At 37.2% G+C, this 27,476-nt stretch overlaps 1 protein-coding gene across 1 annotated transcript in view; it reads left to right on the top strand.

Annotated features, from left to right (window-relative positions):
- The window catches only part of CARNMT1 (carnosine N-methyltransferase 1), a 42,234-nt gene extending 18,065 nt beyond the window's left edge, over positions 1-24,169 (top strand). Inside the window, exons 4-8 of the mRNA XM_061425554.1 lie at positions 2,364-2,504; positions 3,467-3,645; positions 5,716-5,829; positions 20,805-20,908; positions 21,569-24,169. Of these exons, the coding sequence (XP_061281538.1) occupies positions 2,364-2,504; positions 3,467-3,645; positions 5,716-5,829; positions 20,805-20,908; positions 21,569-21,670 (640 nt within the window). The 3' untranslated portion in view covers positions 21,671-24,169. The remainder of the gene's footprint in view (positions 1-2,363; positions 2,505-3,466; positions 3,646-5,715; positions 5,830-20,804; positions 20,909-21,568) is intronic.
- The last annotated feature ends 3,307 nt before the right edge of the window (positions 24,170-27,476 follow it).

Here is a 27,476-nt window from a genome sequence, read left to right as displayed (position 1 = left end):
ATATACATTTTGATTAGAGACTTTTTCTTGTATGCTGTTAATATCCCTTATATGAAGACCCAACAGAAAAAAAAATTCTAAGAGCAAAGGTTTGGGAAAAAATTCTCCCATTCATTGCTTGATTCTTGATCAGTTTGTCAATTCTTAGTTTGTTTTAAAATGTGTTTCCTTCAGTATGTCTACTGAAATCTATTTTTTCTTAATACAAATAATTGGTAGATCTGTAGTAATCTCTCTTAACTCTTAAGGTAAGGCTCACTGTATTCTTTATTCTGTGGCTTTAGGACAGCCTTTTAATAACAGTTCTATATAGAAACTTTATGCCACAAGGTAGGAATAGAGTTCTATAAGCTTGATTAGTTCAGGAGTATTTAATAGCTGTCAAAAAGCTAACTTTAAGTGAACAAAATAAATATTTGTACTGTTATTAGTACAACTTTCCCTTAAGGTTGGCATGATTTCTAATTTCTGCATGGTAATCTTTTACTTTCTTAGAAATTGATTATTGATTATTTGGATAAAGATTTAAATACTGTATGAATTTACTTCCAGATCCTTTATATTTTCTGTTGCATTACCTTGATTTTTAAAAAAATTGCTGAACAGAGCCACTTGGGGAAAATGCATGTTTTTTATTGGACAAATGGAAACTGAGAAAAGAGGTAGTTCTAGAGAGTAAATGTTTTGGTGGGTCTAGAAGGGAGTAGAAAATGATGATGGGTCCTTTATACAAGGGCCAGCATGGTGTCCTACAGATAGGAGTTTTTCAGAATCTAGTGTTAAAAATATGTGTGTTCATGTTAGATAACCAATATAGGTAGGCATGAACCAAATGAGATGTTCCCATTTTCTTTATTAAAAATCAAAGTGTTCATACACATAGACATATTGTATATAATCTGGAATGTAAAGGCAACATTCTATTTTAGTGAAAACTTTTATACGGCACCTTGGTTTTAGTTTGGCCATGTCAAGTATTAAAGAATATCTTACAAATCACAATAAGCCTATTTGTCAGAAGTCATTTTTTAACAAATTTCAGTGTATGCCTTATTGTATATATAAAATTTAGCAGTGAAACAGGCTAAATAGACTTCGCTGAGGTTTTTATACAAATATATGTTCCATATATATCTAAGATTGAAGGACCCTGTACAAATCCTCTTGTTACTGTATTTGTAGACTGAATTTTCAAAAGCCCCATAGTTCTGTTTGTTTGTTTTCAGAGTGGGGAATGCTAAAGGTTATCATATGAGCTACTAGTAAAAAGTCCTATTGCTGTTTGGAGCACTTCAAACTTAAAGACCATACACTTTAAAGATAAAGAAGTGTTCATGGGAGTAGATTTGGAAATTGGATTTGTTTTATGAGCTAAATTTGGGGAATACAGGCAATAGTGAAATTCCTTTTTAGTTGACGTGATAACAGCTGATTATATACTTTTTTCTTTGGTTTTCCACAAGAATACCATTTTAGTTTCCTTAAGATTATATTGAGCCAGAAGTCCTGAAAGGTCTTTGCTTTGCTAAGGATTTTTAGTGATCTGAAAGTACAATGGCAGATATAATAGCAAAGGAAATTTGTGATGGTAAGGTAATGGTAATAAGTGGAGAACAGTTTGGTTGCAAACCTATGGCATGGTGTAATATGTTGGCCATTATATATGTTCAATTATGAAGAAGGAAATGGCAACCCACTCCAGTATTCTTGCCTGGGAAATCCCATGGACAGAGGAGCCTGGCGGGCTGCAGTCCATAGGCTTGCAGAGAGTTGGACAGAACTGAGCAACTTAACCACAACAACAGCAATGCTCAATTAGAAAGCACTTCCCTCTCTTCCTTATAAGAATATCCCAGCTCCAAATTCTTTTGCCAATTGAAATATATCAGATTTTAAAGAGAGACCTGACACATTAAAATCTGGTTGTACTTGATTTGGCTATATAAACCATTGTATTAGAAACAGAATTTAGAAATAAAGTTTTGTTTTTACTGTTTCATGTGCTGAAATAATTGTGTTTGGTTTCTTTGTATGTACAGAGATTCCTTTGGAATGATTTGTCTTTCCAAGACAGGTGATAGCTAGGAGTATCTTCATAAGTCTTAGATAGAAGGCAGTTTATCTTCTGAAAAATAATACTTTGGGGATAAAACCCTAGTCTGCTAACATTTGATAATTCCCTATATGCTTATTTCTCATTGATATTTAGAAGTATTTCTCAAATTTAAGAAGTCAGAACATTGAGTGAGCTTATTCTTATTAAATATCTTAAGTTTTTAATTGTTAATATGGATTTTGTCTTTTTTTTTCTTTCTCCCCTTTCCTTTGAGGAGTTTGGACATAATTGCCTTATTTCATTTCAGGGATCCTTCTAAAGTAAATATTCTGGTACCTGGTGCTGGACTAGGAAGACTGGCCTGGGAAATAGCTATGCTAGGTTATGCTTGTCAAGGAAATGAATGGAGTTTTTTTATGCTTTTTTCTTCCAACTTTGTACTCAACAGGTATTTAATTTACTTTTTGCTAGAAACAGTAATTGCTCAGAATCGGATTGACTTATCCTATTTTTGAAAAATTCTGAATTTGAAGAGAAGTGCATAGTGTTTAATTATGGTATATATCATAAGTGTTTCTTGTATTAAAATTAAATTGCTTATACAGTTACTACTTTAATTAGTTGCCTAGTTAACAGAATGTTGAACAAGATGGGTAAGGGATGTTTTAAAAAGTGCTTGGGTATTCATGACACTGAAATGATTTCTCTGCAGAATTTAGGGCTAAGTATTGTTCAGGAAGGAGTATTTTCTTATTGTTCCTTAAACTTCTTCACCCCTTTGTTTCTTTAGTGGAATAAGATTTTAATGTAGTAATCACATTTTTTTTTACTTAAATTCTCATAAAATCATTCACATGAAATGACTCCACATAACTGAGTTGGAAAGATTTCTCAGAACTTCTGTGGCCTCATTTATAAAGTAGTGGAAAAGAGTCTTTAAATCCAGAAGAGGTGTGTTAGAGAAAAAATAAATAGCTGCCTTGTTTAAACAATACGTTGTCTTGTCTTGGTAGCAGTGTGAGTTAGGAGATAGGGAAAAGGTAAAAAGGAGAGTGTTACAAAAAAAATTAAAATAATTAGGTAACAAAACTCATACCATTTTTTGAAAAAAAATACTTAGACTGTTTTTTACTTGGGCTCGAGTTTTGGCAGTATATGTTTAAAAATTTGAATGAACAGCACATTTATATATCTGAATTTACCTTAATTTTGTTTCTGTCTTTTAATCCATGATTGGTTACTCATCTACATGCATATGTGGAGTTTCAGATAATTGGGTATAGTGGTAACACTTTTAAGTATTTAATTATATAAGTAAATCCTCAATCAGATTATAAATTTTGGTATTTAAAGTAGATTTTCTTGGTAAAATATTTACTTAACACTGAATTTTATGCTCATATTTTACAGATGTTCTGAAATTAATAAATATAAGCTTTATCCCTGGATTCATCAGTTTAGCAATAACCGAAGGTCAGCTGATCAGATTCGACCCATCTTTTTCCCTGATGTTGACCCCCACAGTCTTCCTCCTGGTTCTAACTTTTCTATGACAGCAGGAGATTTTCAGGAGATATATTCAGAATGCAGTAAGTCCAAAGCAAGCATTTTAAAAATCACATCCTTTATTCTAAATTTAATGAGCTAATTTTGTACTGAGCCAAAGTTGTTATTCATTTTGATGGTAGAATTTAAGGTATACTTCAGTGACAGTTTATCAATAGAATATTTTCAGAGTTATGTATAAGACAGTCATGGGAACTATAAAGAAATATGGGATCTGCAGTTTAGAAATTTATAATCTGTTGGGTCTATTAATATAAGACAACATGTAAACAAAGGTTGAGTAATGAATATAGTAAAAATGAAAGTAGGTTAGTATGACAAGTGAGCTGTTGTGGAGACAGTGACTTGAATAGGGAGGAATGGCGTTCAGAGGTACAACGATATGAATGAGTAAGGTAACCAGGGATGGTAGAACAGCCTGGCTGCAAGGAAAAAGGACTTTGGGGGATTTAATGGACGATGAGGCTAGAGAAGTAGGTTGGTTCCAGATTGTGGAGGCCTTTTATAATCTATGAAGTTTGGACTTCAGCCTGGCAAAATGTAGAAGAAACTTGAGCTAGTCATTAGAGAAAGGGAGATGATAATGGGGAAAGAGGAGAGAGACTTGGCAATAAAAAGAAAAAAAGAAGGCTGAGGGGTCAGCAAGTTTGTTTGTTTAACAGGTATTTGTTGAGCACCTGTTAAATAGGAGGTATATTCCAGGTCCTGCGGAGACAGCAATGAACAAAACAAAGTTCCTACTCACAGGGAACCCATATTCTAGTTTTGAGCGAGGCAATAACAAATTAATATTGTGAGGAAGAAAAATAAGGCAGGTAAAGGGGATAATGATTGACTGAGGAGGGTCTGTTTTATATGGAATTACCAGGAAGGTCTTTCTAAGGGGGAAACTTAAAAATTGAGCAGAGAACCTCGTAACACTGAAGAGGCAAGTCATTCAGATATATGGGGGAAAAGTGTTGCAGACAAAGGAAATGGCAAAGGAAGGAAGATTCTGGGGTGTGAAGGACACTTGTTCTGCTCAAGAAGAGCTAGAGGATCAGTTTGGCTGGGATATGGTGAGCAGTGGGCGGTTGATGGCAGATGAGGTTAGAGGGTTTGGTGAGACAGACTTGTAGGCCATAGCTAAGACTTCAAATTGCACTCGAAGAGGAATGGGAGGCCTTGGAGAGATTAGAGCAGGAGAGTAACAAGGTAGTGAAGTTATTGTTTTTCCCTGAATGCTGACACTGGGAGATCCTGCATTGAAGGTACAAGGAGAGAGATGATGTTAGGATAAGTCAGGGAGCAGGGTTTCAAAATAGAAGTGAAATAATGAAAAACATTGCTTTGGCATGTAAAAATGACTTTCTTCTGGAGCACAGTTTGAAAGAGGAGATGGGGAAGGTGATCATGGTTGGATGAAGTGTCTTACCTGTACAGACAGCCACTTTCAGGGCAGTCTCTTCTGTCTCTGTGCCAAGCCACGGCCTCCAGAAGCCAAACTGTTCTCTGTTGGCTTTTCACCCTCTGCTGTGGACTGTCCCATCCCTCTTTTTAACTGGCAGTTCCCCCAAGTACTGGTGGATGCTTATGTATTTTGATACCATTCATTTCTCAGTTGGCAGCAGATGCATTCAGTCTTTTTTGAAACCTTCCAGAATTGGTAGTTAACACTGGTTTAAATCACAACTTAAAATTAAAATGACTGTTAATTTCATTGCAACTGATTTTATTTTTAAATTTAAAAAAATTTTTAATTGTTAAAATTTTTATTAGAGTCATAACTGATTTAAATAAAGCTAAAAATTGAAAAAATTATAAACAAAACTCATAAATATTATTTGGTGCAGATATAGTGATATAGGTTATCAAAAATGATTTCCAAATTGGTTACGTTATCAAATTAGCAATAAAAGCTTTTATGAATGATGGCGTATTTTGTAAATGATTTATTTGGTTGGCTAGATTATAGTATTTGATTGGAAGAGTTTAGCTTCTATACCTCTGTAGTTAAATATTCGTATCTGTAAAGAGGTAGCTGGTTCATTTATAGAATTCATGAAAAGGCAAAACATGTAGTGACATGTAGTAATTTGATTTTCCTTAAATAGATACCTGGGACTGTATTGCTACCTGTTTCTTCATAGACACAGCTCACAATGTAATTGATTATATTGATACAATATGGAAAATACTCAAGCCAGGTGGAATTTGGATAAATCTAGGTAAGTTCCTCAGTATTTATTAGAACCTGTACATTAATCTGAATACTTATAGCTGTTCTGCATTGGTAACTTCACACACAGTACTAAATATTCACAAAAGTTGCCATTATGTGATACGTTTGGTTTTTTAAATAATATATTTTTAATTGGAGGATAATTGCTGTATAATATCGTGTTGGTTTCTGCCATACATCAACATGAATCAGCCATATGTCACATATGTCCCCTTCTTCCTGAACCTCTCTTCCATCTCCCACCCGTTCTACCCCTCTGTGTTGTCACAGAGCACCAAGTTTGAGCTCCCTTCATCATACAGCAAATTGTCACCGGCTACCCATTTTACATGTGGCAATGTGTATTTTTCCACGCTACTCTTAATTCGTCCCACCCTCTCCCTCCTCCACTGTGTCCACAAGTCTGCTCACCAAGTCTGTCCACTGCGGCCCTGCAAATAGGTTCCATCAGTACTATCTTTCCAGACTCCATATACATGTGTTAATATACAATATTTGTTTTCCTCTTTCTGACTTACTTGACTCTGTATAACAGCCACTGGGTTCATTTACTTCATCAGAATTTACTCAATGCGTTTTTTATGGCTGAGTAATATTCTAATCTATATGTACCACATCTTCTTTATCCATTCATCTGTCAGTGGACATCTAGGTTGCCTCCATATCCTAGCTCTTATAAATAGTGCTGCAGTGAACATAGGGGTACATGTGTCTTTTCCAGTTATGGTTTTGGAACCATAGTGGGATTGTTGCATTGTATGATATTTTTATTCCTCGCTTTTTTAAGGAATCTCCATACGGTTCTCTATAATAGCCATATCAATTTACATTCCCACCAACAGTGCAGACATTTCTCCAAAGACAGATGGCTAATAAACACATTAAAAGATGCTCAACATCACTCATTATTAGAAATGCAAATCAAAACTACAATGAAGTATCACTTCACACTGGTCAGAATGGCCGTCACCAAAATATCTACAAACAATAAATGCTGGAAAAGGTGTGGAGAAAAGGGAACTCTCTTTCAATGTTGTACATGTTTTAAAACCTCCATAGTTTCCTTTAGATTGCATTCTAGTTGGTGGTGCAGTTCCTCCAATCATAGCTAGTCCCTCCAAAAGCAGTGGAACCCCCAAAAGTTGTATATTCATACTAGGTCAGTCTCATAGCTGCCATAATTTCAAAGAGGTGGTGGTGGTTTAGTTACTAAGTCGTGTCCAACTCTTGCAACCCCATGGACTGTAGCCCACCAGGCTCCTCTGTCCATGGGATTCTCCAGGCAAAAATACTAGAGTGGGTTGCCATTTCCTTCTCCAGGGGATCTTCCTTACTCAGGAATCGAACCCAGGTCTCATGCATTGCAGGCAGATTCTTTACTGACTGAGCTTCAAGGGAAGCCCAAAGAGGTACTAATTATTAATTCAATGATAATCATTCCCTCATCTTCCCAATTCTCCACTCCATGGAGAAACAGCACTTCTGTTCAGGAGAGAGTGGTCTTTTAAAATTTCTGTAATGAAACATTTGAGGGGAAGCACTTAATCTCTCCCATGAAATCCTCCTCCCTAGTATATATATGTATGGGGAAAGAGTAGGTATGATAACTTACGTATCTCCTTTAAATTTAAGAAAGAGTAGAAATATAATTTCATTTATGCAAAAACCTGTTTACTGCATCCTATTGCTGGTTGCTAGAAATCAAATGATGAGTATGACATGGTCCTTTCCATCTGGAGCCTAAGGGAAATTGCACATTTTATCCTGTTCCTTTAAAATAAAGGGGAAGTAATGATAATCAAGGTAAACATACTTTTCTTTTTTAGTAAGATAGATAATCTTTATTAAGAAAGACTATATACATAAAAGTCAAGTAAATATTGAGTCCTTGGTCTTCAGTATTGGTGTAGTTCTGTTGGTAGGTTCTGTTACTTGCTCTCTTTAATGATTTAGCTTACCAGAGATGTAGTCAGTAGGTCTAAGCCTCCAGGTCATAGTAGGTCTTTTCCAAACTTCTTTTTAGAAGTCCATAAGACAGATGAGAGCAGCGTAATATATAGCCATGATATGAAGCAATTATCTCAAACTTTGAGTCTTCCTTAAAAGAAAAGTACTCCTTTACTGAAGGAATGACTGAAAGATAGCATTACCAACTGGGTATTTGTTTCCTTGTTGTTAGGCATAATGTTGGCCACTTAAAAAATACCTGTGTAGTCTCAGAACAACCATATGTTGAAGTGGAGTTTACTGTATAGTTGAAGAAACTGAATCTTGGGTTCAGTAACTAGCAGAAAAGTTGTGGCGTTTATATATGGCAGATGGGCTGACAGTCCAGATCCAACCCCTTGACTGCCTAATCAGCTACCTCTGCAGGCTTGCACTGGGTCAGTCTATAACTTACCTTTATTCTGACTGTGTGTTTATGTGTCTAAAATTTTTCATACCAGTTATTTTGTTATATAAGGTTTTGTGTATTTCCAGAGCATTTGACTTAACTTTCATACAAACAACTTTTCTTTTTGAACATTTATTGGTTTATTAATATTTTATTAAGTTATATAATAACAACAGTTACAACTGCCTGGAGGAAATACATGTGGCCCTTGGTAAGTATACTGTTTGATAAGAGTAGATGTGCTGAGGTGTGGCCTGTGGTCTGTCATTGGCATCACAGTTAATTCAGCATGTTTGTTAACAGGATATCAGTTAAGAAGAGGGCTTCCACTCTTCTTACCAGGGAGTTTCTCTTATGCTCCAAGCCAGTGTGTCCAACTTGGATGTACCACAGATGCTTCCTAATGCATGTGTCTGGAGGAAATGATGCCCATGCTTCCCCCTTGCCTTTTCTGTTCCATCATCTACTCAGATTTCCCCAACCAGAAAACTGGTGTAGGCCTTTAACTTCTCTTCTTCTCCATCTGCATCTAGTCAGTCTATAAGTTTTACCTCCTAAAACTCTTTAATAGCTCTTGTATTTCTTTTTAACCCAGGGTTTCTCAACCACTGTACTTGTTAGTTACCGTCAATGTTTTACACTCCTTTTACTTCTCCATTTACCACCAAAGTGATCTTCCCAATGTGCAAATCTATTCTTATCAGATCTCTCCAGCATAAAAGTCTAGCTTTGTTGGTAACCTAAACCCTTCTGGATGTATACAGTGCCTTTTGTGATCTCTCTTCTGTCTTGTGTCTCAGCTTCATTTTTTGTTTTGTTTTGTTTTGACTGTCCTTCCTTGTCCTGACCTCAGGTACTAGTCTTCTGACCTAGAAAGCCCTTTCTCTTTCCTCTCAATTTTCATTTGGCTCTTCCCTATATGTGCTCTTTAACACTCTGCTCAGGAGATCCTTTCAGATTGGGTTAAATATTATGTTATTTCTCTTTTATACTCTCACAAGTCTGTCAGCATTTAATGCATTGTGGTGTAGTCACTCATCATTTTGTTTCCCCTACTAGTTTCTGAGTTTCACAAGGGTAGGAATCTAGTGCTTCTTCCTCACTTGGAGTTAACTGTTATGTATATGAATGGATGCATTGTTTTAGAATTTGAAATAAGGATCAAAGTAATTTTAAGATGCCACAGAAGATTGATTGGCTGCTAAGAGACATGATGATAAAATGGCATTTACATTGGTAAATTCATAACATTCCTGTGGTTTGGGCTTCAGTTATGTGGACTTGGAAAATTAGTTTCATCTGTAAACTGAGAATGTGTCCCTAGCCCCTTGGGGACAATTTCAGTCTAACTTATGCAGATGACACCACCTTTACGGCAGAAAGTGAAGAAGAACTAAAGAGCCTCTTGATGAAAGTGAAAGAAGAGAGTGAAAAAGTTGGCTTAAAGCTCAACATTCAGAAAACTAAGATCATGGCATCTAGTCCCATCACGTCATGGCAAATAGATGTTAAAACAGTGACAGACTTTATTTTTGTGGGCTCCAAAATCACTGCAGATGGTGACTGCAGCCATGAAATAAAAAGATGCTTACTCCTTGGAAGAAAAGTTATGACTGACCTAGACAGCATATTAAAAAGCAGAGACATTACTTTGCCAACAAAGGTCCATCTAGTCAAGGCTATGGTTTTCCCAGTAGTCATGTATGGATGTGAGAGTTGGATTACAAAGAAAGCTGAGTGCCAAAGAATTGATGCTTTTGAACTGTGGTGTTGGAGAAGACTCTTGAGAGTCCCTTGGACTGCAAGGAGATCCAACCAGTCCATCCTAAAGGAAATCAGTCCTGAATATTCATTGGAAGGGCTGAAGCTGAAACTCCAATACTTCGGCCACCTAATGCAAAGAACTGACTCATTTGAAAGACCCTGATGCTGGGAGGGATTGGGGGCAGGAGGAGAAGGGGACGACAGAGGATGAGATGGTTGGATGGCATCACCAACTCAATGGACATGAGTTTGTGTAAACTCTGGGAGTTGGTGATGGACAGGGAGGCCTGGCGTGCTGCAGTTCATGGGGTCGCAAAGAGTCGGACGTGACTGAGCAACTGAACTAAACTGATGCTTATATAGACCAGAATGTCAGTATATTCATATGTAATGAGAAATATGCCCACTAGCCATTCTGGAATACTAAAAAGTTATATTTGAAGTTATAATGAAAAATTTGCCACAGTGTATGAAATTAGAGTGGGGAATATTATTAACTTATAAAATGCTCTGAGGGGTATTTAAGGTACTCACTATGTTTTCCAGGTTTGGGAAAACTAGTGAGCTTTTCAAGGGAACTGTTATGTATGCACATATCCTTTGGGAAAGGCTCTGATTTTGCAAAATGCAGAAAAAATGCCTATGCATCCTGTTTTTCGGTTTTTCATGGTGACTAGTACCCCTTAAATGCATCTATATGTAATTTAAAAAGTGGGGGTGCAAAAGTGTTTGTGTCTATGTGTCTGTGTGTGTACACTCATGCCCTGATACATAGTTGGATAGTGGAAGGCAGGCAGTTATCAAAGTGAATCTACCTTCATCTGGAAGAATTAGCAAGTTAAAGTACCAAAGGAGATCTTTGTAATGTGTAATGAGAAATGGAGCCTATTAGAGTTTAAAGCACTATAAAGCTACAGAATTTTTAAAAACATGAGAGATTGCCTATAAAAGGTAGATGATTGGACACTTGGACACATATATTAGTTCCTCATTGAGATCATGTTAACAGTTCATAAAAAGTTATAAACATGGATAAAGAATGGAAGGATGTCATCAGGGGACAAAAGAATGTAACAGTATTTCAGAAGATAGGGTAGATGGATAAGTTTTGCAAAGAAACCAATGTGAATACAGCCAGTTGACCTGGAATAACCATAGAAAATGAGGCACCAAATGAAACAAACATAAATTGAAAGTCTATATGTAGGGAATAGCTGACCTCTTCCAAGACACCCACCTTATGTACATTTCCAGACCATGCTCAGCCAGGAGACCAGAAGTTTAATTCACTGGAAAAAGTGAATGGAAAAGGAGCAGAATTTATGAAAGCATGGGCTAATAAAGAGTGAGGATGAAATATAGGACAGAAAAGAAGAGGATCAATTAAAAGTCTGCATTGGAAAATGATTGGACAGTGACCACCAGTTACCGTATTTCTACCCACAACACCTCCCTACCCTGCCTACAAAGCTTTTTCCTGGGGTTTGGGTACTGGCTGTCTGTTTTGCATGGATATAAGCCATGTTTCTTTAAGTGGACATATTAATACAGTTACTGAGCTTTTAATAATTGTATGTTGGATCTTTTTCTCTTAAATCTTTTCTGTATCTTTATGTTTTAGACGTATCTCTTATATACAGCATATAGTTAAATTTTGCTTCCCTGGTGGATCAGCTGGTAAAGAATCCACCTGCAATGAGGGAGACCTGGGTTCAATCCCTGGGTTGGGAAGATCCCCTGGAGAAGGGAACGGCTACCCACTCCAGTATTTGGACCTGGAAAATTCCATGGACTGTATAGTCCATGGGGTCACAAAGAGTTTTACACATCTGAATGACTTCCACTTCATCTAGTCTAATAATCACTGTCTCTTAACTGGAACTTTTAGAAACTTAAGGATATAAATGATTTAAATCAACTTATCTGACAGAATGTGGTCTACTGGAGAAGGGAATGGCAAACCACTTCAGTATTCTTGCCTTGAGAACCCCATGAACAGTATGAAAAGGCAAAATGATAGGATACTGAAAGAGAAACTCCCCAGGTCAGTAGGTGCTCAATATGCTACTGGAGATCAATGGAGAACTAACTCCAGAAAGAATGAAGGGATAGAGCCAAAGCAAAAACAATACCCAGCTGTGATTGTGACTGGTGATAGAAGCAAGGTCCAATACTATAAAGAGCAATATTGCATTAGGAACCTGGAATGTCAGGTCCATGAATCAAGGCAAATTGGAAGTGGTCAAACAAGAGATGGCAAGAGTGAATGTCGACATTCTAGGAATCAGCGAACTGAAATGGACTGGAATGGGTAAATTTAACTCAGATGACTATTATATCTACTACTGCGGGCAGGAATCCCTCAGAAGAAATGAAGTGGCCATCATGGTCAACAAAAGAGCCCGAAATGCAGTACTTGGATGCAATCTCAAAAACTACAGAATGATCTCTGTTTGTTTCCAAGGCAAACCATTTAATATCACAGTAATCCAAGTCTATGCCCCAACCAGTAACACTGAAGAAGCTGAAGTTGAACGGTTCTGTGAAGACCTACAAGACCTTGTAGAACTAACACCCAAAAAAGATGTCCCTTTCATTATAGGGGACTGGAATGCAAAAGTAGGAAGTCAAGAAACACCTGGAGGAACAGGCAAATTTGGCCTTGGAATATGGAATGAAGAAGGGCAAAGACTAATAGAGTTTTGCCAAGAAAATGCACTGGTCATAACAAACACCTTCTTCCAACAAGACAAGAGAAGACTCTACACATGGACATCACCAGATGGTCAACACTGAAATCAGATTGATTATATTCTTTGCAGCCAAATATGGAGAAGCTCTATACAGTCAGCAAAAACAAGACCAGGAGCTGACTGTGGCTCAGACCATGAACTCCTTATTGCCAAATTCAGACTTAAATTGAAGAAAGTAGGGAAAACCACCAGACCATTCAGTATTGACCTAGATCAAATCCCTTATGATTATACAGTGGAAGTGACAAATAGATTTAAGGGCCTAGATCTGATAGATAGAGTGCCTGATGAACTATGGAATGAGGTTCATGACATTGTACAGGAGACAGGGATCAAGACCATTCCCATAGAAAAGAAATGCAAAAAAGCAAAATGGCTGTCTGGGGACGCCTTACAAATAGCTGTGAAAAAAAGAGAAGTGAAAAGCAAAGGAGAAAAGGAAAGATATAAACATCTGAATGCAGAGTTCCAAAGAATAGCAAGAAGAGATAAGAAAGCCTTCCTCAGCAATCAATGCAAAGAAATAGAGGAAAACAACAGAATGGGAAAGACTAGGGATCTCTTCAAGAAAATCAGAGATACCAAAGGAACATTTCATGCAAAGATGAGCTAGATAAAGGACAGAAATGGTATGGACCTAACAGAAGCAGAAAATATTAAGAAGAGGTGGCAAGAATACACAGAAGAACTGTACAAAAAAGATCTTCATGACCCAGATGGTCATGATGGTGTGATCACTGACCTAGAGCCAGACATCCTGGAATGTTGAAGTCAAGTGGGCCTTAGAAAGCATCACTATGAACAAAGCTAATGGAGGTGATGGAATTCCAGTGGAGCTATTCCAAATCCTGAAAGATGATGCTGTGAAAGTGTTGCACTCAATATGCTAGCAAATTTGGAAAACTCAGCAGTGGCCACAGGACTGGAAAAGGTCAGTTTTCATTCCAATCCCAAAGAAAGGCAATGCCAAAGAATTCTCAAACTACCACACAATTGCACTCATCTCACACTCTAGTAAAGTAATGCTCAAAATTCTCCAAGCCAGGCTTCAGCAAAATGTGAACCGTGAACTTCCTGATGTTCAAGCTGGTTTTAGAAAAGGCAGAGGAACCAGAGATCAAATTGCCAACACCCTCTGGATCATGGAAAAAGGAAGAGAGTTCCAGAAAAACATCTGTTTCTGCTTTATTGACTATGCCAAAGCCTTTGACTGTGTGGATCACAATCAACTGTGGAAAATTCTGAAAGAGATGAGAATACCAGACCACCTGATCTGCCTCTTGAGAAATCTGTATGCAGGTCAGGAAGCAACAGTTAGGACTGGACATGGAACAACAGACTGGTTCCAAATAGGAAAACGAGTTCGTCAAGGCTGTATATTGTCACCCTGTTTATTTAAGTTATATGGAGAGTACATCGTGAGAAACGCTGGACTGGAAGAAGCACAAGCTGGAATCAAGATTGCCGGGAGAAATATCAATAACCTCAGATATGCAGATGACATCCTTATGGCAGAAAGTGAAGAGGAACTCAAAAGCCTCTTGATGAAAGTGAAAGTGGAGAGTGAAAAAGTGGGCTTAAAGCTCAACATTCAGAAAACAAAGATCATGGCATCCGGTCCCACCACTTCATGGGAAATAGATGGGGAAACAGTGGAAACAGTGTCAGACTTTATTTTTTGGGGCTGCAAAATCACTACAGATGGTGACTGCAGCCATGAAATTAAAAGACAGTTACTCCTTGGAAGGAATGTTATGACCAACCTAGATAGCATATTCAAAAGCAGAGACATTACTTTGCCAACAAAGGTTCGTCTAGTCAAGGCTATGGTTTTTCCTGTGGTCATGTATGGATGTGAGAGTTGGACTGTGAAGAAGGCTGAGCACCGAAGAATTGATGCTTTTGAACTGTGGTGTTGGAGAAGACTCTTGCGAGTCCCTTGGACTGCAAGGAGATCCAACCAGTCCATTCTGAAGGAGATCAGTCCTGGGATTTCTTTGGAGGGAATGATGCTAAAGCTGAAACTCCAGTACTTTGGCCACCTCATGTGAAGAGTTGACTCATTGGAAAAGACTCATATGCTGTGAGGGATTGGGGACAGGAGGAGAAGGGGATGACAGAGAATGAGATGGCTGGATGGCATCACTGACTCGATGGACGTGAGTCTGAGTGAACTCCGGGAGTTGGTGATGGACAGGGAGGCCTGGCGTGCTGCCATTCATGCGGTTGCAAAGAGTCGGACACGACTGAGCGACTTCTCTGATCTGATCTAATCTGATCCCAGATTCAGTAAAATGGGATCTCCTTCAAGCTGGCTCCTGTGTCCTTTTGACATACCCTGCCATTGTCTGAGCATCTTCTTTCTGGCATAACTAGGTATTCTGGGCTCATCTTCCACTTTTTCTGTCTGAGATCAGCCAGTTTTTCCAAGGATTTCTGGCTCCTTTTAATGGGGAATGGTATGTAGAAAAAAAATTCTGCATTCTCCCACTGTCATGGTGTTGCTTCTAGGCCTTTTTATAAGTATATGTATGTATCCTTCTATGTCTATAAACATGAGTTCATGTTTATAAATCGTGAGTTTATGCTCATACTTCTAGTTCCATAGCAACTTTAGGTATGGAGTACAAAGTTGGCGTATAGCTTTCAGCACATTTAAGACATCATTCCAGCAGCTTCTATTTTGTTGTTTAAAATTCAGCTATTTTAATTGTTGCTTCTTTGAGTAATCAGTTTTGTTTTTTAAGATTTTCACTTTGTAGTTTTTTTCAGGCTCAATATTATATTCAGATGTAAATTGTTCTTTTTAAAAACTATACAGTTTGTTGGGCCACCTGAGTCTGTAAATTTTTTCATCAGTTCTGAAAAATCTTAGCTTAAAACAGATCTCCACTTGCCAATGAGACAACCTTAGCATCAAAATAAATAATAACAGTTATTATTTCTTTGTGTACCTCCTCTCCCACATTCTTTTTCTCTTCTTCTGGAAATGCAGTCAAATGTACTCTCGACCTTCTCAACAAAGCTTTCACTTTGCTTTACTTGCTATTTTTTTTTTCTTGTTTTGGTCTGTCTGTCCTGCATTCTAGGTAATTTATTCTGACCTGTCTTCCCATTCACAATTTTTTTGTTTCACTGTGTCTGACATCTATTTCATTTCTATTTGGTGGGGACTGTGTGTGTGTGGGGGGGAGGTTATTTTTATTATTTTGTTTGTTTTTGGTTAGCTATGCCATTTAAGAAGGTTCTGTTCTCTGCATATGTTTTCTCGATGGTCTTTTACTTCTCTGAAAATAGTGTATTTTGTATGATAATTGTAATATCTCACATCTTTGCAGGTCAGCCTCTGCTTTCTCTTGTTGCTGCTGGCTCTTGCTTATAGTTGTTTGTTTCCCTGGGCTATAAGATGCAAAACTGTACATGTAATATCTCATTCTAATGCATCAAGGAAAGACTGCAAGGAGATACATTAAGCTTTCAAGTGGTTATCTGTCTTTACTAGGATTAGACATGGGTTGGATTTTATGTTATTCATGTTATTTTAGCTTTCTGTTATTGAGCTTACATTATACTTACAGTTAAGGGAAAAATGTTTTCTTTGCTTCTGTTATTGCCATTAAAAAAAAAGTGAAGACAAAATGGATTAAAGACATAAATGTAAGAACAGAAACTATAAAACTCTTAGAGGAAAACAGAGGCAGAACACTCGATGACGTTAATCAAAGCTAGATCCTCTATCACCCACCTCCTAGGGTAATGGAAATAAAAACAAAAGTAAACAAGTGGGACCTGATTAAACTTAAAAGATTTTGCATAGGAAAGGAAACTATAAGCAAGGTGAAAAGACAACCCTAGGAATGAGAGAAAATAATAGCAAATGAAACAACTGACAAAGGATTAATTTCATACAAGCAGCTCATACAACTCAGTACCAGGAAAACAAACAACCCAGTGAAAAAGTGGGGTAAAGACCTAAATAGACATTTCTCCAAAGAAGACATACGGATGGCTAACAAACACATGAAAAGATGCTCAACATCGCTCATTATTAGAGAAATGCAAATCAAAACCATGATGAGATATCACTTCACACCAGTCAGAGTGGCCATCATCAAAAAGTCCACAAATAATAAATGCTGGAGAGGGTGTGGAGAAAAGGGAATGCTCTTGTACTGTTGGTGGGAATGTAAATTGATACAGCCACTATGGAAGACAATATGGAGATTCCTTAAGAAACTAGGAATAAAACCACCGTATGACCCAGCAATCCCACTCCTAGGCATATACCCTGAGGAAACCAGGGTTGAAAAAGACACACGCATCCCATTGTTCATTACAGCACTATTTACAATAGCTAGAGCATGGAAGCAACCTAGATGCCCGTTGACAGATGAATGGATAAAGAAGTTGTGGTACATATACATAATGGAATATTACTCAGCCATTAGAACGCATTTGAGTCAGTTCTGATGAGGTGGATGAACCTGAAACAGTGAAGTGAGTCAGAAAGAGAAAGATAAATATCGTATTCTAACGCACATATACAGAATCTAGAAAAATGGTTCTGAAGAATTTATTTACAGGGCAGCAGTGGAGAAACAGACATAGAGAATAGACTTATGGACATGGGGAGAGGGGAGGAGAGGGTGAGATGTATGGAAAGAGAAACATGGAAACTTATATTACCGTATGTAAAATAGATAGCCAATGGGAACTTGCTGTATGACTCAGGAAACTCAAAGAGGGATTCTCTATCAACCTAGAGGGGTGGGATTGGGAGGGAGTTTCCAAAGGGAGGGGACATATGTATACCTATGGCTGATTTCATGTTGAGGCTTGACAGAAAACAGCAAAATTCTGTAAAGCAATTATCCCTTCAATAAAAAATTTTAAAAACTGTGAAGAGACAGGAGAATTGAGAAAATAAAGAACTCCTTCAGGATTGTGATAGTGTTTTATTCATCTTTATATATTCAGTGCCAGGTATTTGCTTGGTGCTTGATAAACATTCCTTTAAAGAATGAGCTGGGGACTTCCTTGGTGGCCCAGTGGTTAAGACTTTGTTCTTCCACTGCAGGGGGCGCAGTTTCAATCCCTGGTTGGTGAACTCACATCTTGCATGACTTGTGGCATGGCCATAAAGTAAATTAAAAAAATAAAAATTTAAAAATAGTAAAGAATGAGCATAATAAATGTGAAAAACTGCTCAGCCTCAAGATAATGCAGATGAAATTATGCATGGCCTATCATTTTCCTCTTGCCAAATTAGCAAATACTTCGTTTAATAAAAATACTTGGTGTGTTTTTTCTTTATAATTTAGATTTTTTGAGGAGGGGTATAGTTAACATATAATAAATTCACTTTTTTAAAATGTATAACTTGAAGTATTTTGGAAGCTGGATAATCATGCAGCCATTACATCTATCAAGATAGGGAACATTTCTATCACTCGCCCGAAAAAGGTCTCTTCTGACCTTTGTAGTCAGTTCTCTCATCTTCAGTATCTGGCAGGTTGAACTATGTTATTATAGTTCTCCCTTTGCCAGAAAACCATATAAACAGAATCATAGAGTAAGCTGCTTTTTGTGTCTGGCATCCTTCACTTAGCATAATGCTTTTGAAATTCATCCATTTTGTTGCATGTACCAGTGGCTTTTTTTATTGCTGAGTAGTATTTCATTGTATGGATATACTACATTCTGTTTATTCTTTGGCTGGCTGATGGACATTTGGGTTGTTTCCAAATTATTACGATTATGAATAAAGTTGCTATAAACCCTCATGTATAAATCTTTGTGTAGCCACAAGCTTTCATTCCTACTGGTGGAATTGCTGGGTCATATGTGGAACATGCATGTATAACTTTACAACAAACCGCCAACCAGTTTTCCAGAGTGACGGTACCATTGCATTCCCACCCCTTGTTAAGTAAGGTGTTAAAACAAGTACTTAATTGCAATTGTGAGTGAAAAGTAGTATGTCTGTTTTGGAAAGCATTTTGGCAGTCTGAATCAAGTTAGTAAAAATATTTACTCTCTTTGACCTAGAAACTCCACTGCAAGGCATGTCTTTGTAATATATTTCTGAAATATAAGCAGATATGTTTGTTGAAGTACCATTTGTAGTAGGAGACTGAAAAATACAAAGCAACTGTAATGGTTGTCTTCAGGTGGTAAAATTACAGATGATTAACTATATTCAGTGCTATGCTGGGCAATATAATGGATTAAAAAGAAACATAAGACATGTTCCTTTGTTCACGTAGCTTGTAATGAAACACAACATGAGTAGAAATAAAATATGGTCTGAGTCTGTAAGAAGTATAGGAATGTGTTTATGTAAATATAATAAAACAGTATTATTGGAGGTTCTTCAAATAATAGAGGAGGAACAGCATACGCTTTAGTACTGGAGATACTTGGCTGTGAGGCTCTGCATTCTTTAATAAAAGAATGCTTCAAAAGCTCTGGGATGATCTTGGATACAACAGGTGCTCAGTAAATGATAGCACCGTCCATTTTTACTAGTACTAATAAAACTTAACAGGAACTTAACTTTGATAGAGTAGTTTGGTGGGCAATCATTACTATCTTTTGAAAAGAACCGCTGCTGCTCCTGCTAAGTCGCTTCAGTCGTGTCTGACTCTGTGCGACCCCATAGACGGCAGCCCACCAGGCTCCCCCGTCCCTGGGATTCTCCAGGCAAGAACACTGGAGTGGGTTGCCATTGCCTTCTCCAATGCATGAAAGTGAAAAGTTAAAGTGAAATCACTCAGTCATGTCCGACTCTTAGTGACCCCATGGACTGCAGCCTACGAGGGTCCTCCATCAATGGGATTTTCCAGGCAAGAGTACTAGAGTGGGGTGCCATTGCCTTCTCCTTGAAAAGAACACTAATATATAAATTATAATTATTTTATTCTAGTGGTTTATGTACAGTAAAAAAAAAAAAGAAGAAGAAAAACCTTTTTACCCTAAGTAAGTTCCACAGAGTGCTCAGCAGTTTGGGACCAGCAATTTTGTCTTGTTTGTTGCTTTTATCTCTTGTGCTTATTAACACATGGTAAGAGGAGTGAGGTAGGGTGGGGGTGGTGAGTTGGTCTCAGGATTTATAATTAACCCAATGAAAGTAAAGAGAAGATTGTCTAGTCCCTTAGTATAACTATGGAATGATAATGTTACCTGGATGAAGTTGATAGATTGGGCAAAATGTGAAATTTAAAAGAATGGAATATCTGGTTTGAGTCAGATAACAGTTCCTTGGATGTCTAGAGTGAGAGAATAATAAAGGGGGGATGTCATTTTAAAAAGTTGTAATAGCTGTGGTTAACCTAGCACCTTCTGTATGCATGGTGTGTTATATCACATTAAAGTCATGTTACAGGTGGGGAAGAATTAGTTGGTGTTAGAGCTGGAATATTAACTGTGCTTTAAAAAAGCCAGCTTTAGGTGGTCCAGTAATTAGGACTTGGAACATCTGTACTGTGGTTGCCTGGGTTCGATCACTGGTTGAGGAACTAGGATCCCACAAGCCAAAAAAAAAAAAAATAATACACCAGCTCTAGTATCACCTTTTCCTTCCAGGAAGCCATACCTATAACTCTCCAACCCCCCTGACCCCTACACCTTTTCCTGCCCAGCCTGGCTTGAAGACCCTTCTCTGTTTTCACAAAATAATTTGTAACTGCAGTTTTGCATATACTTATGGAATGATAGTTACAGTATACCCTTGCATTTTGGGGACCTGGTATTCTGTGATTCAGCCACTCCTTCAGGAACTTAGAGAGTTAATAGGTATAAAGCCCATGACGGGGAGAATCACAGTGCAAGGCTCTTACACCAGAGGGACTCACTCCCTGTGAATGTAGGCCCAGCACTCAAATGGCAAAGTTTTAGGGATACTTGTCTTTGGCAAATATAACAGTTCTTTACTTCTCCGTTTTATATTTCATCCTCTGCCCAACTTATTACTTAACTTGGGAGTTCAGTTTAAACAGCTAGTAGTGTATGTTTATATTTAAGTAGTGTCATAATATCTTTAAATTATAGGTCCTCTGCTGTACCACTTTGAAAATTTGGCGAATGAACTTTCCATAGAATTAAGCTATGAGGATATAAAAAATGTTGTTCTGCAGTATGGATTCCAGTTAGAGGTAAGGATGGAATGAGTATTGTCAAAGTTTAACTTTCAGAGCACTCAAACAGAAATGGTGATATCATGGCAGTTACTGGCTTTACTTCTTAACCTCTTTTGTTTTCTAACCCATGAAGTGAAAATAATACTTCTTAGCTTTTAGAATTATAAGGATTTGGGATAATGTGTATGTAAGTGGAAAGCTGTCATACCTAGTATAATCACCTTTCAATAAGGGTTAGCTGACCATTATCATAATACTGGCCTTTGTAGACACATCGCAGGTAGATGGGATGAGAGGTCAGATGTAAGAGGGATAGTTTACTATATGTACTTTTGTACTGTGTGGTCTTCCCTTATATGATTATAAGGTTTCATGTTACTTCGACTATTTTAGTTTATTTAGAAGCATTTGATTCATTTAAAAAACAACAGGTTTGTTCTTAAAAAGAAGCGGTATATTATAGTAGTTTAGAGTTCAGGCTCTGGAATTAAGACTTCTTGAGCGTGAATTCCAGTTTCACCACTTACTGTAGGTGTGACCTATTGTTTGTAATTTGAGATTACTTACAGTGCCAATCTTAGAGGGTATGTATGTGTAATAAATGAATAATACACAGAATATGTTTAAAATAGCATGTTGTCTTCATCATCATTATGATCACTGTTTGCATTTCAGGTGGAAAAAGAATCTGTCTTGTCAACATATACTGTGAATGATCTATCCATGATGAAATACTACTATGAATGTGTTTTGTTTGTGGTCCGTAAACCACAATAACAGTCTCAAGTGATTATCATCAAGAAAAAAGTTTAATAGCAAATGCTGAAATAAACAACTCAGAATCAACTATCATAATGACAGGACACAACCTCAAATCAGTGGTGCCTTCTTATTCCTAACAAAATTTAGAAATAGTGTCTATTTTCTTAATATGTCTATCGCTTTTTCAGAAATATACTATGCCATGCATATTTGTACTACACAAGTAAAAATGGAGGAAATGTCTTCAAATATACTTTTTCCTTGAAGCCCAGAATTATCTTTCAGTAGAAAAAACTTTATTTCCAGTGTCTTCATGAAGCTGTCCGTTAAGTCTGCCATATGAATAACTTATAGTATTGCAATCCATAAAAATCTCCCTTTTTGTTGTTTTGTATGCATCGTACTTGTTATTTTTTAAGGATCCTTTGTCACTTTCAACATCTGGAATTGGGATTTTGTTTACTTTGAACCTAAGCAATCTATACAGAAAATATTTATCCTTTTTTATCATTCAAATTATTTTATTTTCTAGCTCAGCTGGATTTATAGTTAGCATCAAACATTTCATCTTTACAAAATGCTGAGTTTATAGGATCAAATTAGTCTTTTGGTCACACTAAGTTGAACACTTTGAAAGCATACTCATCATGGATCACTCTGAAATATATGAGATCTCAGCATTCTAAGTGAGGCACACAAGTATTTATTAAAGGTACCGCTAGGAAACTGGGAAAATAAGAATAAAATCTGCCCATTTGAAATACATGATTTCAAACTATAAACAAATAGTTTGTCAGTTATATGTTTACAATAATGTCTTTCCTTTAGATTACCTGAATTACAAAAGCAAGCACTTTTTTTTTCCGTTAAAACAATTATATACTAGTAAAAACTGTCATGATAGTATTAATGTGGAGAAATTTTCATTATGAAATTTAGGGATAAATAACTGCCCATGGTCTGTGTATTTAATATTGTAAGCAGCAACCATTAGCATAATTTCAGATTAGTATCCATTTTGTTCCCTGATAGCTATAGCTAAAACAGTATATGCTGCTTTAAATTTCTACCTCTAGCAGATCTTTTTTGGAGGGAGTTTTCCTTTGTATTTTTTTAATGTTTATTACCCTGTTTTCCAGTAGCTTGATAAATAGATGACTAATTTAATGTGTTTTAACCTTTTCTTGGAGAAAAGGGAGTAATATTGAATATTTTCATAGATGGTTGTGATGACATTAAGTGACCTCTGTGGCAATTTTAATTAAATAGACTTAATCTCAGTAATGTGCTGGTAACATAAATGTCATGTTTTCATAGGAAAACTTATTTATAAATCTTTACACCTTTATTGTCAGTTAGGTGAGGGGAGTCCTGGTGTGATTTGACATCCTAACCAGTAGGATCTTTTCTGCATACACTACAGGAGCGCCTGGGGCCTTTATGCCCATGATGTGATAAATGATTCCATTAAGTTGATTTGTCAAGTTATAGACACCTGTATGTAATCTACTGAATGTTTCTGAAAAACTATTTCTCTTTTTTTGTGTTCCTGAGTACTTGGCAGATGTTCATTTAGTGGGAATTCTGACCTACCACATGGATGAACTTGAAATTAATTGCAAGGGGAAAAAAAAACGAACTTATTTTCTTTTAAAGAAAGAAACTTAAAAAAGAGCATAAGTATTTCTAAAAAGCCATTGAAAGGAAGCATGCTGTTTGTAATTTAGAAATGCTTTTTATTCACTGATAAGTATTCACTTTTTTACAGCTTGTATCAAAACAAATGATTTTGGTTTTCTCATAAAGGGCAAAACAGGTTGACACCAATGGGTTGGCATTTCTTAAAATTTTTGCTATCAGGTTTTATCCTTTAATAATGTTATTTGTACTTCTAAATTACAGCTTTTAGTTAATTATGAAATCAGTTATTTCATTTGTTTCTTGACTTCTCCTCCATATTATGAATGCTGTTTTTAAAATATACTACACAAATTTGCATCCCTTTTTTTCTCTTATAGCTTTTATAGTTAATATATTCTAAACTTGAAAATTGTGGTATCAATCAATAATAGAGGTGTCACTGGAGGATTTAATTTTGTATTATGTGTAGAAATAGCTACTAAAGTGTGTAAGCCTTAAAGTTGAAAACATTTTTCTTAAATAACTATACACAGATTTTTCATTTTTTTCATAAAGTGGGAGGAGATAGGTCATTCTGCTTGCTTTTGTTTCTTTTTTTATTTCCATAATCGGAAGCAGTACAGGCTAGGGTATGTTAATCAAGTGAGCAAGATGAGATATGTAAAATATAAAGAGAAGCTGTATAAATCACAGTATAAAATTAAGTTTGGGAATTGTAAAATGTACTGTATTTATATGTAACTAATTCTAAAAGTTGCCACAAAGGCTGAATTGGAAGCTTCATGTCTGCATGAAATTTCCTATATTTTTAATGTGTATGATGGACTTAATTTTTCTTGAATATTAAAATCTGACAATTGCTATGAAACTGTATTTGCTTGCTTGTTTCCATCTAACATGGGATAACCATAGATATGGGAATTTTAATTAATTGAGAACAATACATTTGGACCCTGGGATTAGCCTTTTATATGCTTCTAGAAAGTCAATATGATTAGTTGAACTCTGAGTATGCTAGGCCTTGTACTAATTAAACTTGGTCTTTGGTTTTGTTATATAATCAAACAAGAATTATAAAGGAACCAGTAGAAGAAAATTCCAGCAACAGTCCAGCACTGGACTGGCACTTACTTTTCCTGAATTATTATTTGTGATCTTGGGCAAAGCACTCTGAGTTTGTTTCCTCATCTGTGAAAGAGGATTGATACCACCTAGTTCAGTGGTTTTTATGAGGTCCTCTGTACTGTGAAATATTATTATACAGGCATACCTCCGTTTATTGCACTTTGCAAATAGTGTTTTTTGGTTTTTTTTTAACAAATTGAAGTTTTGTGACAACCCTGTGTCTAGCAAGTCTGTCAGCATCACTTTTCCGACAGTATTTACTCACTTCATGTCTTTGTGTCATTTTGATAATTCTTGCAGTAATTCAAATTTTTCATTATTATTGTATTTTGCTGTGGTGATCTGTAAACACTGATTTTAAAGTATGCACGTTTTAAAAGACATTTAATAGATGACAGTACAGTGTAAACATAACATTCATATGCCCTAGGAAACCAAAATATTTGTGACTCACTTTATTGTGATATTAGCTTTATTGCAGTGGTTATCTGCAATATCTCTGATGTATGCCTCTATGTGAATATGTGAAAGCACATAGTGGACAAGTAAATGTGATTTCCATATGTGTTGACTGCTGTATACACACAAATCAGTTCCACATGGATGAAAGATTTAAATATGGAAGCAAAAATATAAAACCATACAATGTCTAGAACTTGGAACAGGAAAGGACTTCTTAACAAGTAGTATGTGTAAACCAGAAAACAAAACATTGATAAACTTGACTGTTAAGATATCAGGCAGTAAAAATACAAGACATACTGCGAGGAAATATTTATAATATTTACAACAGCTACTACTCATAAGAAAATTGCTTTCCAGAATATAAAAGAAGCTCTTCCAAATCAGTTAGAAAAAAACAACCATATCAGCTTTTTAAAGCTGCAAAGAATTTAACAATCCTTTCACAAAAAGCTACAGATCCAAGTTGGGCCAAGCAGAGGCTGGCTGGGATCAGGCAGAGTGGTCTTGAAGCAGAGGTGATGGTGAAAAGGCCTACGCCTTAAGACAAAAAAGAAGCATAAACTATAAACAGTGAAAGAAAAGACTGATAATGTAGACCACATTTACGTTTAGAACTTCTCAACAAGACACCATGCAGAGTAAAGAGCCAGAATTACTGCTCCAGGAATGGCTCATGAACTATGTAAAAAAAATGCCCAGTTTCACTGGGGAAATACAAACAGGCCACAATGAGATGTACCACACTGCTCAGGTAGGCCCGTACTAAGTTTATTGGTGAGGATGTGCCAAAAAAGGCATCTTAGTTGTACTAGAATAAGCTTATAAAAAGCACTTTAGGAAGCTAGTCCAGGTGAAGTTAAACATAACGCTGTACTACTCAGGAATTCCATTCTGTAGAGACAGGCGGCTCAGTGGTAAAGAATCCGCCTGCCAATGTAGGAGACGTGGGCGACCTGGGTTCGATCCCTAGTTTAGGAAGAGCTCCTGGAGGGGGAAACGGCAACCCACTACAGTATTCTCTCCTGGGAAATCCCATGGACAGAGAACCCTGGCGGGCTACAGTCCATAGGATTGCACAGAGTCAGACATGACTGTGCAACTAAACATGCATACAGAGACATTCTTGCACATGCGCCTTAGAAATTATGAAGAAGCATGCTCATATCAGGGATTCCCCAATGTCTCAAAGAATCTGCCTGCCAATGCAGGAGACTCGGAGACATGGGCTAGATCCCTGGGTCGGAAAGATCCTCTGGAGGAAGAAATGGCAACCCACTCCAGTATTCTTATCCAGAAAATTCCATGGACTAAAGGAGCCTGGCAGGCTGTAGTCTAAGGGATCTAAGAGTTGGACATGACTGAGCATACACACATGTTCAGTTCAGTTTGGTTCAGTCGTGTCCGACTCTTTGTGACCCCATGAATCGCAGCACGCCAGGCCTCCCTGTCCATCACGAACTCCCGGAGTTCACCCAAACTCGTGGCCATCGAGTCGGTGATGCCGTCCAGCCATCTCATCCTCTGTCGTCCCCTTCTCCTCCTGCCCCCAATCCCTCCCAGCATCAGAGTCTTTTCCAATGAGTCAGCTCTTCACATGAGGTGGCCAAAGTATTGGAGTTTCAGCTTTAGCATCAGTCCTTCCAAAGAACACCCAGGACTCATCTCCTTCAGAACGGACTGGTTGGATCTCCTTGCAATCCAAGGGACTCTCAAGAGTCTTCTGCAACAACACAGTTCAAAAGTTTCAATTCTTCAGCACTCAGCTCTCTTCACAGTCCAACTTTCACATCCATACATGACCACAAGAAAAACCATAGCCTTGACTAGACGGACCTTTGTTGGAAAAGTAATGTCTGCTTTTTAATATGCTATCTAGGTTGGTCATAACTTTCCTTCCAAGGAGTAAGCGTCTTTTAATTTCATGGCTGCAATCACCATCTGCAGTGATTTTGGAGCCCCAAAAATAAAGTCTGACACTGTTTTCCACTGTTTCCCCATCTATTTCCCATGAAGTAATGGGACCAGATGCCATGATCTTCGTTTTCTGCATGTTGAGCCCTAAGCCAACTTTTCCACTCTCCTCTTTAACTTTCATCAAGAGGCTTTTTGGTTCCTCCTCACTTTCTGCCATAAGGCTGGTATCATCTGCACATCTGAGGTTTTGATATTTCTCCCGGCAATCTTGATTCCAGCTTGTGCTTCTTCCAGTCCAGCGTTTCTCATGATGTACTCTGCATATAGGTTAAATAAACAGGGTGACAATATACAGCCTTGATGAACTCCTTTTCCTATTTGGAACCAGTCTGTTGTTCCATGTCCAGTTCTAACTGTTGCTTCCTGACCTGCATATAGGTTTCTCAAGAGGCAGGTCAGGTGGTCTGGTATTCCCATCTCTTTCAGAATTTTCCACAGTTGACTGTGATCCACACAGTCAAAGGCTTTGGCATAGTTAATAAAGCAGAAATAAGATGTTTTTCTGGAACTCTCTTGCTTTTTCCATGATCCAGCGGATGTTGGCAATTTGATCTCTGGTTCCTCCGCCTTTTCTAAAACCAGCTTGAACATCTGGAAGTTCACGGTTTACATACTG

Source organism: Bos javanicus, chromosome 8, assembly GCF_032452875.1.
Source record: "Bos javanicus breed banteng chromosome 8, ARS-OSU_banteng_1.0, whole genome shotgun sequence".
Taxonomy (NCBI): domain Eukaryota; kingdom Metazoa; phylum Chordata; class Mammalia; order Artiodactyla; family Bovidae; genus Bos; species Bos javanicus.
Note: the sequence above shows the minus strand (reverse complement) of the source record. Positions and strands in the feature narration are given on the sequence as shown.